The sequence below is a fragment of the Seriola dumerili genome, unplaced genomic scaffold (genome assembly GCF_002260705.1).
Source record: "Seriola dumerili isolate Sdu_G_001 unplaced genomic scaffold, Sdu_1.0 BDQW01000191.1, whole genome shotgun sequence".
NCBI lineage: Eukaryota > Metazoa > Chordata > Actinopteri > Carangiformes > Carangidae > Seriola > Seriola dumerili.
In genome coordinates, this window is record NW_019174446.1 from 305,964 (window position 1) to 316,415 (window position 10,452).

A 10,452-nucleotide genomic window follows, 5' to 3' on the forward strand; every position below is an offset into this window, starting at 1 on the left:
TGACTCTGAAAGCGGAAGGAGACTCAAACAGACTGGAAGGCAGGTCCCTCTCCCCACAAGCAAGCAGCCCCTTCCTGGAATATAGGACCATGTCAAAGCAATAAGTAATGCTATCAATGTTCTGCCTTGATGGATTTTCATATGTGTCTGTGTGTGTTTTGTTGTTCGCGAGGCGCAGATTAGTGACGTTTTATTCCTCCATGCCAGCAACAGCCAGGGCCGCTGTTCAGGATGTCTGTATGTCTGTCTGTCTCATTATTCTGAATGACATACCATAGTAACGTCTTGAAGGAATTTCTTCATATTTAATAAAAATGTCCACTGGGACTCAAGGATGAACTGATTAGATTTTGGTGGTAAAAGGTCATGGTCAAGGTGACCTCAGAAAACATGTTTTTGGCCTCTTGAATGTGATATCTCAAGTCTGCCTTGAGGGAATATCTTCAGATTTGGTCAGTCTCCTCTTCCTGAGTTACAGTGTTGAATAATGACCAGAGGAGTGCTTTTGCAGAACATTATGATGTCACAGTGAAATTGACCTTTGACCTTTTCGATATAAAATGTCATCACTTCATTTTCATCATTTTATCCTGTTAGACATTTGTGTTACATTGTGTGATAATCAGCGTATGAATTTCTGAGTTATGGCCAAAAACGTGTTTTGTGAGGTCACAGTGAGATTGACCTTTGACCAACAAAATCTAATCAGTTCATCCTTGAGTCCAAATGAACGTTTGCGCCAAATATGAAGGAATTCCCTCAAGGTGTTAATGAGACGGACGACAACCTGAAAACATAATGCCTCCAGCCCTGACTGTCCTCCAATGATGGATCATGACCAAAAACATGACCAATCAGAAACAAAGTGTCTTCAACAATTTACAAACTCCTTCTGACAGACAGCAGTCTGTCCCTACTGGTCAGTGATTGGAAACAAAAAACACCTTACTGTTACCACCAGTACCAGTTTTTGGAAAGAATCTGCAATAACATTTTCTCCATCACCAAAATACATCTGATCCAATATAAACTAGCAGCACAGGAGAGTTACCCATTACAAACTCACTGACAGTCAGACCTGTGCACAGAGCACACTAAACACCACTGATGAACCGTCTTTCACTTTCCAGTCTCCACATCTCTGACTCATACACACAGCTTTACTCTCCTCCCCTCACTCCCTTCAACATCACCTCCTCGAGAAATATCATACACTCATATACCGGAAGAGGCTCCCCTTTTAGGGACTGGACCTGAAACGGACCAACACCCTCTCAAAGGTCTGGGGGTAGCCAAGGGCAGAAACATCATTGAACCAAACAGTCTGACCTCTGCCCTGTGGTCCCCTCTCAGCTGAGCCCGCTGCTATCCAGATATGACATCATCACTGTTGCAGGTCTATATACCAGTGGCGTAGGCAAAAATTTTATTTTGGGTGGGCCAGTATAAAAAAGTCTTATGAAAATTTAGATTCAGAAAGAAGGAAAAACGGCAATAATTTTAATTTGAAGCACTCTGAAAATGCAATGAACTGCCTATAAACATGCTCAACCAACAGAGCTCATTCTTTAAAGGCTGCACACAACAGTAAACAAAAACCTGTCTATTATATCGTTTGGGATACAAGCTAAAATATATTTTTACCTCCAGAACCAGCAGTGCAACGGCTGTACATTAAGCAGCACTGTCAATGAACCCTTTCATTGCACAAAGAGGCAACTACACTTAAACCCAACATGGAACATATCCCTCATCCATTAATCACTCTGTATTCCAACCAACAAAACTGTCCATACCACTTTGATGAGAAGCACATAGAGTTTCCATTCTTGTGAGTGCAGGGAAAAACCTGCACATTTGGCTCTGAAGGTGGTTCATCAACCGCAGGTAAATCGGCGGGAGAGAGCCCTGGCATTGAGGAGCAAGCGACCCGGCTAACCGTCTGGTGGGCTAATGAAGTTGTGGGCTGGGTGGGCTCTGTTGATGAAGGCAGTGGCATGTCTTCTTCCTCAACTCTTGCGCTTTAAAAACAACACATTAGAGAACTTTGTTTAGCCATCGCTACGGCCTTAACATTTCATCAGCTGAAAAACCGGCTAGCTAGCTGCTGCAGGTCGGCCACAGACTGTAGGAACCATAGCAACCAATTACGTTCCCGAGGTTTCCCTCAAGAGCGGCATAGTGGACAGTGGTTAGCACTGTCACCTCACAGCGAGAAGGTTCTGGGTTCGAACCCAGTGCCTGGGGCCTTTCTGTGTGGAGTTAGCATTTCCTCCCTGTGCCTGTGTGGGTTCTCTGCGGGGGGCTCCGGCTTCCTCCCACAGTCCAGAGACATTAATTGGTGACTCTAAAGTGCCCATAGGTGTGAATGGTTGCACAAGTGGTTGTTTATCTCTATGTGTCAGCCCTGTCATAGACTGGCGACCGCCCTCGCCCTCACCCTTGCCCAAAGTCAGCTGGGATTGGCTCCAGCCCCCCTGTGACCCTACAAAGATAAGCGCTATAGATAATGGATGGATGGATGTGTTTCCCTCAACTTGTTTCAAAAAATCTGTTTCAATTAAAGGACAAATTAAGCACAGAGACACATACGTCACCTATGAACCAAGTTTTTATTTACTTTATATACATTTTTATATTTTTTGGTAATAATGAGTTTTGATTAAACTTGGCTGGGTCCGAGCCCATTACTGGCTACGTGGCTGCTATACAGTGTGTTCGTGTGTCATCTTCGTCCTTTTTGTCTCTGTATACTGACTATGACACTGTGAAGTCCCTATTTCCTCTCAGTCCGGGTCCAGCAGTCAGACTGAATAAGACTTAAAACACCGAGGTATGAATCATGAAGCTGTGCTGAGAGCAGCTATAATATTCTCTGTCATCCACCTGTCAGAACAAATGATACAGTGAACTCCCCTGTGACTGAGAACAACAACAAAACAACAACCGGAGCGACGATACCAACACGACGCTGCTGCTTCACTGTGTTGGCTCCAGGCTCCGTTCGCTCTGACAGGACACAGACTGATGTTAAACACACACATACACAACCTGCTGACGCTCTCACACACACACACACACTGCTGTACTTGACCCATGCACTCAGGAGCCAAGAAAACTGGAGTGTGTGTATGTGTGTGTGTGTTTGTGTGTGTGTGAGAGAGAGTAAGTGTAAAAGAGAGGGTGTGTGGAAGTGAGTGTACCACACACTGTCAGAGTGTGATCATAGAGCTCATTACACGATTGGATGCTTTTCCTATCGATCCACTGGGACAGTGAGAGAGGGAGAGAGAGAGTCAGCAGTTAAAGAGAGAGAGGAGGGAGGGGGAGGGAGGGAGTGTTGTGATGCAGGAGAGGAGTGCAGGGCTTTCCTGATCCTGGATGACTCATTCAGTGTTTCTGGGACTTCCACCCCCACATCTCCTCTCACATGCAAAGAAGGATGAGTGAGTGGTACATAGACCTGGTCCTGGTCCACAGGGTGTGTGGATGCTGTGATGTGACCTCAGACTGACAAATAAAAAAATAAAATATTGCAAAAAATGACACTGATGTTGCATTTAGAAAGACACACTTCTTGTTTAAATAACACCTGTGTGAGCACGCACACAAACACAAACACACACACACACACACACACACACACACACACAGCTAACTCCACCACCACAGAAAAAAGTTTGAACAAAATTAAAAAAAGGCACAGAAACAGTTTTTAGATGCGGACATGACAGGTCAGCGTTCAGACACACGACCCTGTGATCAGCTGTCAGTCACTCAGTCAGTAACATCAGACACTTCACACCTCCACCTGTGAAACACTGAGACCCTACAGGAACAACGTTACAACCACAGTGTCTCAAACATGATCTGTGAACGTGTCACAGTCTGACTCGGGTTGATGAAGTGACCTCATGAACAGCGGCTCTCTAACATCGGTCCGGGACCTACCTGCTCTGCCAGCCCTGGAACAGGTTCGTGTATTTCTTCAGGACCCCCTCCAGGTGCCGCTTGCTGCGGGCTGTTTTGTGGTGCGTGGGGCCGGACCCCGCGCGGCTGTCCCTGGTCCTGGACCCCAGTCGGTGCTGAGCAGCATCCAGGCTGTGTGACTGGCCGCCTCGGTGCTCCTGCCTCCTGCAGGGGCTCCAAGCGGGGCTCTCCTGACGCGCTGACCGGTTCATGTTGCTGCTGCTGCGGCTTGTGCTCGTGGCTGCTCTCCGTCCGTTTCCACCCTGAGGTGAGATGAGCAGTGGTCCAGCAGCCTGCCCCGACACCGAACTGGAGGGTACCCCGACTAACTGACTGCGGTCTCTCCCTCTCTCTCTCTCTCTCTCTCAATCTCTCTCTCTCGTTCTCTCTCTCTCTCTCTCCCTCTCTCTCTCTCTCTCCCTCTCTCTCCCCCCTCTCTCTCTCACTCTGACGTTATTGCGTTTGTTATTTTGGAAATCCCGGGTTGGTCACTCCCCCAAGCCTGGGATACTCCCCCTTCAGTGGCCACAGGGAATCAATAATGCAGTAAAAGCTCCGAGCATCAGGCTGAGAACCAGACTGTGGTTGTGTTTAATTCCTGTAATATTATAGAAACGTCAGAGCAACACACTGAAATAATAGCAGACAGTGTTCTGCATGAAGATACTGCTCCTGTTTGATTCACATTCATTATTCTCCCAATTACCAAACAGGTTTCTATGTTTTACACAGTTCCATCTGTATTGTAGATGAATTACCTGTCAGGTGTTTGTAAAGCTTTCACAAGCACCAGGTCTAATGGACTGAAGTTTTAACTGAAGGACTAAAAGATTGAATGATCAACCAAGTCAACTGAAGCAGTGCTACTATAATAATAACAATAATCTTGATCTTGATGATCATTTTATGTCGATTTCTTCATCGAAGCAGAATTATAAAAATAAAAATAAAATAAGCAGCTGGGAATCTAACGTGCGGTGTTTTTATTCTATCTAATGAAAGTAACTGTGCATTACGTGCATGCAGTTGTGATGAATAAGGAGGCTATAAGATATTCCTTCATTAGTCCCACAGTGGGGAAATGTGCAGGATTACAGCAGAAAAGTGACAGTACAAAGAAAGGAAACTGCAAAATGACAATAAAAATACTTTAAAAGATGAATAATATAATAATATAACATGTACGATTATATACTTAAACATAACAAAAACAAAAAAGCAGATGTGTGATATTGCACAGATGGTGAGTTAAATTATTGCACATGATGAATTGTCAGTCTTTGGTGTGTGTGGTCTATAAGCAGGTGATACAGTATGTATCAGGATTTAATGACTTGATTATCAGACCTGGACACACACTATAACTGCCCCTCCCCTCAGAGACACACGCTGTTGTACCTATATGAAGCAGCTTCATCAGGTATCAACACACACCAGGACCCAGTCTCTGCTGCATATCAATATTAACACATATCATCACAGATGATTCTTCCCATAATTCATTTCATCCTGTTATGTTCATAGCCTCACCCTTATGTAATCTGGGGGCTGCCATCTACGTCAACGTACAAAACTACAATTCTAAAACTACAACCCCCGACAGCCTAGTGTGCGACACATTCTGTGACGTCATCAGCAGACGACGCGGATCGTCGTCCCCGCGGTGTCTCCGTTGATTAAAGCGGTGTTCCCTGTAGAGAAGAAGAGCCGGAGCGGGCAGTTGAGCTCCGGCAGCATCATCCATGGCGTCTCCGCTCAAAGTGTGCATAGTGGGCTCCGGGAACTGGTAAGGTGGTCAGCTACAGGGGCCGGATGGAGTTAAGTGCCTTGTTCAGTGGCATCTGTGTGGAGGGTTTCTGGTTTTGAAGCAGGGGCGTTTCCAGCTCTGAGCTCTGCCTGATTACATTATCCCAGGTTAAACAGCTGGAGGGTGCAGCACCGAGAGAAACATGTAGCAAATTATTAGGAGCAGCCGTCTGACACTGACACAGTCCTGCAGCGAATCCTCCTTTGTGAACGCTGCAGCGCTCAGACTGTGTTGGAGCTGTTTCAGGTGTTGGTTCACCTGTGCCGTCACTGTCAAGGATGTAGTTGTACAGACAGATTTTCTCCTCAAATGCAACAAAATCAGCACCAAATCATCATCTGTCAGTTGTCAGTCACATGAGTTACTGTCAGGTTCGTTTACATCAGATCAGCTGTAGGCCACATGATGCAGTGATAGCGACTCTTCTGACAACAGAGCAGAAATAAACTAAACTTTTCAACAAACAGGAAATATGTTGCCATGGATACAGTGAGTTAAACTGTGGGCTTAAACTTGAGCCCCGTTTTTTTTAAAGACAATGTTTGTTTACATTTTGGACAATGAAATGAACGGAATCATGTATTTTAAGTTTATTTTAAGGTCTCTTAAAATTAAAGAAAAAATTGAAAATTAAATGAAAAGTTCTCTTTAAATTAATTTCTCTGGTTTCTAATCAGGTTTATGGAGGTTTATTTACAGTGGTGTCTGTGTGTTCAGGTCTGACTGAATCATGACTCAGATTTTTGTCTGGTTTTAGTCTCACATGTTTTTGGTACAAAGTGTGAGTTTTGGATGTTGATATTTGATGACTTGTTAAATGATATCATACAGGGCTGCACAATTAATCGAAAAATAATTGAAATCACAGTATGGTCAAGTGCAATATTCAAATCACAGGAGCTGTATTTTTTTTTTTTTAATAAAGGTAAGATGCATCACATTGTTGTGCATTGTTAGCACCATAAGCATTGTGTTGCTACAGAGACGCTCCGGCCTACAATTTGTATTCTCCAGATGTAAAGGAACATGTTTTTTTGATAGAAGACCCAACAAAAATCAAAACATCATAATTTTCAAATCTTTTTCAGTAAAAATGAAATGAAAAAACAACAATTCCAACTGAAAAAATAATCCAAGTATGATTTTTTTTTTTGATACAATATTTGAATAAATGTAACCAGTAATATAAGACATGAGGAGCTCTCAGCCCCTTTTATTTAGTCAAAGTAGCTCTCAGTAAAAAAGAACAACCCAGTTCAGCGTCACCACAGACTAAATCCTCCATCAACAAACCAAAAACAAATCAGTTCTCACTCTTGTTGTTTGTTATGATGAGAGCTCACAGCAGTTTAGGGTTCAGTGAGATGCTGATTAATCGTGTGGCAAAGTGTGGGCAAGTTGACCCCCTGACCCCCTGACCCCCTGACCTCCTGACCTCCCAACCTCTGCTGTGGTTTTACACGCTCAGCCATCGCCAGGATCATTGGAAACAATGCCAGGTCACTGCAGCGATTCGCCACCACAGTCAAGATGTGGGTGTTTGAGGAAAACATCAACGGCAGGAAGTTGACCGACATCATCAACATGGAGCATGAAAACATCAAGTACCTGCCTGGATACAAACTGCCAGAGAATGTGGTGAGAGACACGGTCCTCCCTCAGTCTTCATGAACCGACACTGTGCTCTGCAGAGCTCTGTGTCAGCTAACACTCATCAGAACTGCATTTAATATTTCAAATCACTGAAATGCTGCTTCTGTGCGACTAAACAGATGTGACTTTTTATCCAGATGCAGTTTGAACCCACATCAGCTGATCAGGGCTCACTGAGACCTCACCTCTGTCTCTGTTTATCCACAGGTGGCTGTCCCGAAGCTCTGCGATGCTGCCGAGGGAGCCGACCTGCTGGTGTTTGTTGTCCCTCACCAGTTCATCAGGAAGCTCTGTGATGAGATGGTGGGCTGCGTCTCCACCAGAGCTCGGGGAATCACACTCATCAAGGTCAGATCTCTTTCATTGAGTCATGCTGCTTGTTCTGCTTCACACCAGCAGCGCCACCCTGCACCACAGCACAGATGAACGCTGTGTGAATGTGTCAGAGGATAGTGTAACTGTTAGGTCTCAGAGGGACGGACGCCAGCTCAGTGTCAGTCCCTGTGTGTGTGAATGAGGTATTTAAAACTTCTGTGTCTGAGGCTACATCCACGCTGTTACATTTTCATTTTAAAACTCATCTCTTTTGCTACGTTTTCTCCTACTGAGTGGTGTGGACTCCAGAGTTTTCGAGCACCGAAAACGTAGATTTTTGGAAACCCTGCTGGACTTGTTTTGGAATGAAAACCCCTTATGAAACGATGACGCAGACACCCACGCTGCCTGATTGGGTCTCATCAGCCTCGACTACACTGCAGCTGTCTTCGCTGTTCCTCGTTCATAGTGTTTTTTGCAACTAATCAGCTGCAGAGTAGACAATCTGCTTCCTGTTTACACCGGCTTGCGCATGCTCAGTGTACGTGATTGCTCAGGTATGGATGTGTTTTCAGCTGTGACAGTCTGGATGGAGATCGTTTCTGATACAAAGCTAAAATGGTCGTCTGGACAGAGATTGTTTTTGTTTCAAAACGCTGTTTTCAAATAAAAATGTAGTAGTGTGGACGTAGCCTGAGCTACTGTGAACTGAGGCTTGTCCCTAACCTCATCTCAGAGTCAGCTGAGTGATGGCTCAACATCTGGAGCCTCAGCAGCTTCCATCATCTTAGCACTCTGACGATGACGATGTTCACTCATCTCACCGCTGAAGTGGAAATAAAATCATCCTGATTCTTTGATTCATCACTGTACCAGAGGAGATACTAGAAACTATAAGCAGCCACAGTTGAACTGATGGCTTCGGCGACTGTGTACATTCCAACATGTTGCCGTAGTAATGGAAATCAAAGATCACTAAGCAACATTTAACTCGGCTACTTCACTTCTTCAGGAAACCGAGGTCGCACTGAACATTGCTACAAATGTCTCTTAAAATGACTCGAGAGCTCTTGATATTTGCTTTAGAGACGATTAAATATCAAATGAGCAGTTTGTATAAATCCGTCTGTTACTTCAGCACCACGGACAGCGTCATGGTTTCATCAATACACAGGATGGCAGGTGAACAACAGTTTGTTCTGACGTCTGAATAAACTGGAAAAATCTGTCAAATTATCAGGTATCTTTAGCAAACATACTCAAAATCCATAAATACAGCAAACTAGTCTGTCTCCCATAGTAGACAGTTGGGCTGCAACGGTAGGAAGTGTCAACATAGACTCTACGGCATCGCATCACACCGTAGCCGTCACTTCAGCCACCGCTGCTTACAGCCTGTGACCAGTAGGTGACAGACAGCTCACCTGATGTCCTTGAAGGTTCTCACTCATACAGGTCATGATCATCCAAAAAGGGTTTAATCAAGTGCAGCTGGACTTGATTGTAGATACTTTCACCTCTGATCCAAGAGGCTTCCTCAGTTCTGACTGACAGGTGAGGAGACCCAGGCATTTAACCTCTGTGAGGTCGTTATCAAGGTCATTGACTTCTCCTGGTTCGTTAGTGCTCCTGCGTTAATGAAAGCCGTTGGAGTCACCTGAGGCCAGGTGTGAATGGAGGTTAAAGCTCCTGCACGACAGGTGGAGCATAAGCGGTGTGGTAGACCTCCTCCTCTGCTGAGGATTGTCTCTTCTCCTTCAGGTGTAGGTGAACTGCTGAGTCTTGGCCCTCCTGTGTTGAGCCATGTGTTTGTTTAGCTTCACATTCCCCGCTGCACTGGACTGTGCTCTTTAAGATGAACCAGTTTTTTGTCTCTGTGTGTTTCTGGGTTTAAAAACTCAGGGATGTGGTTCCTGTTGAAGATCCTCCTGAGTGTCTCTCAGATACTCAGACACATACTGTATGTGATGACGAGGTTGTTGCCTTTATTCTTTTCTTCTCCACCCTCAGTGTCGTGTTCTTCCTGGATCTTGTGGCTGATTTCACAAAGGTCCAGTTGTGTATCCACAGCTTTAAGCGTGTCCTTCAGGTGTTTGTGGAGATGGACACCTGTTGGTTCATTATCAGCTCAGTGTTCCAGGGTTCTGATAACTCCTAGCTTGTGTTCCTGCTCTGTGAGAGTCACTGGTCTGTGCGGGTGTGTTTCCTGTTCAGTCTGATGTGGAGGCTCCTGCCATCTTCAGTATGTACAGCACAGTCCAATAAAGCCAAGCTGCTGTTCCCCGATTTACCAGTCGACCTTCGTTCCAACCCTCACCTTTGCTCATGAGTTCTGGGTAGTCACCGAGGGGAATGAGGTCGTGGATGCAGGCAGCTGAAATGGTTTTCCTCCGAAGGGTGTCTGGGCTCAGCCTTAGAGATAGGGTGAGGAGCCCTGACATGGTGGAGGGAGCTCACAGTCGCTGCTCCTTCACGTTAAAAGGAGCCAGCTGAGGTGGTTCACGCATCTGATAAGGACGCCTCCTGGGCGCCTTCCTTTGGAGGTTTTCCGGGTACGTCTGACTGGGAGGAGACCCCAGGGTAGACCCAGAACTCACCGGAGGGATTACATATCCCATCCGGCCTGGGAATGCCGGAGGAGGAGCTGGAAAGTTTTGCTGGAGAGAGGGACGTCTGGAGCCAGTTTTAAAGCCATGCTTTTGTCTGTA

General features: G+C 45.4%; 2 protein-coding genes across 2 annotated transcripts in view; one reads left to right on the top strand and one right to left on the bottom strand.

Annotated features, from left to right (window-relative positions):
* Positions 1 to 4,181, bottom strand: part of LOC111227847 (oxysterol-binding protein-related protein 10-like) — a 40,754-nt gene extending 36,573 nt beyond the window's left edge. The window contains exon 1 of the mRNA XM_022753572.1: positions 3,952 to 4,181. Within this exon, the coding sequence (XP_022609293.1) occupies positions 3,952 to 4,181 (230 nt within the window). The remainder of the gene's footprint in view (positions 1 to 3,951) is intronic.
* A 1,439-nt stretch (positions 4,182 to 5,620) lies between these two features.
* gpd1l (glycerol-3-phosphate dehydrogenase 1 like) overlaps positions 5,621 to 10,452 on the top strand; it is a 13,220-nt gene continuing 8,388 nt past the window's right edge. Inside the window, exons 1-3 of the mRNA XM_022753459.1 lie at positions 5,621 to 5,756; positions 7,238 to 7,414; positions 7,637 to 7,777. Coding sequence (XP_022609180.1) covers positions 5,712 to 5,756; positions 7,238 to 7,414; positions 7,637 to 7,777 — 363 coding nt within the window. The 5' untranslated portion in view covers positions 5,621 to 5,711. The remainder of the gene's footprint in view (positions 5,757 to 7,237; positions 7,415 to 7,636; positions 7,778 to 10,452) is intronic.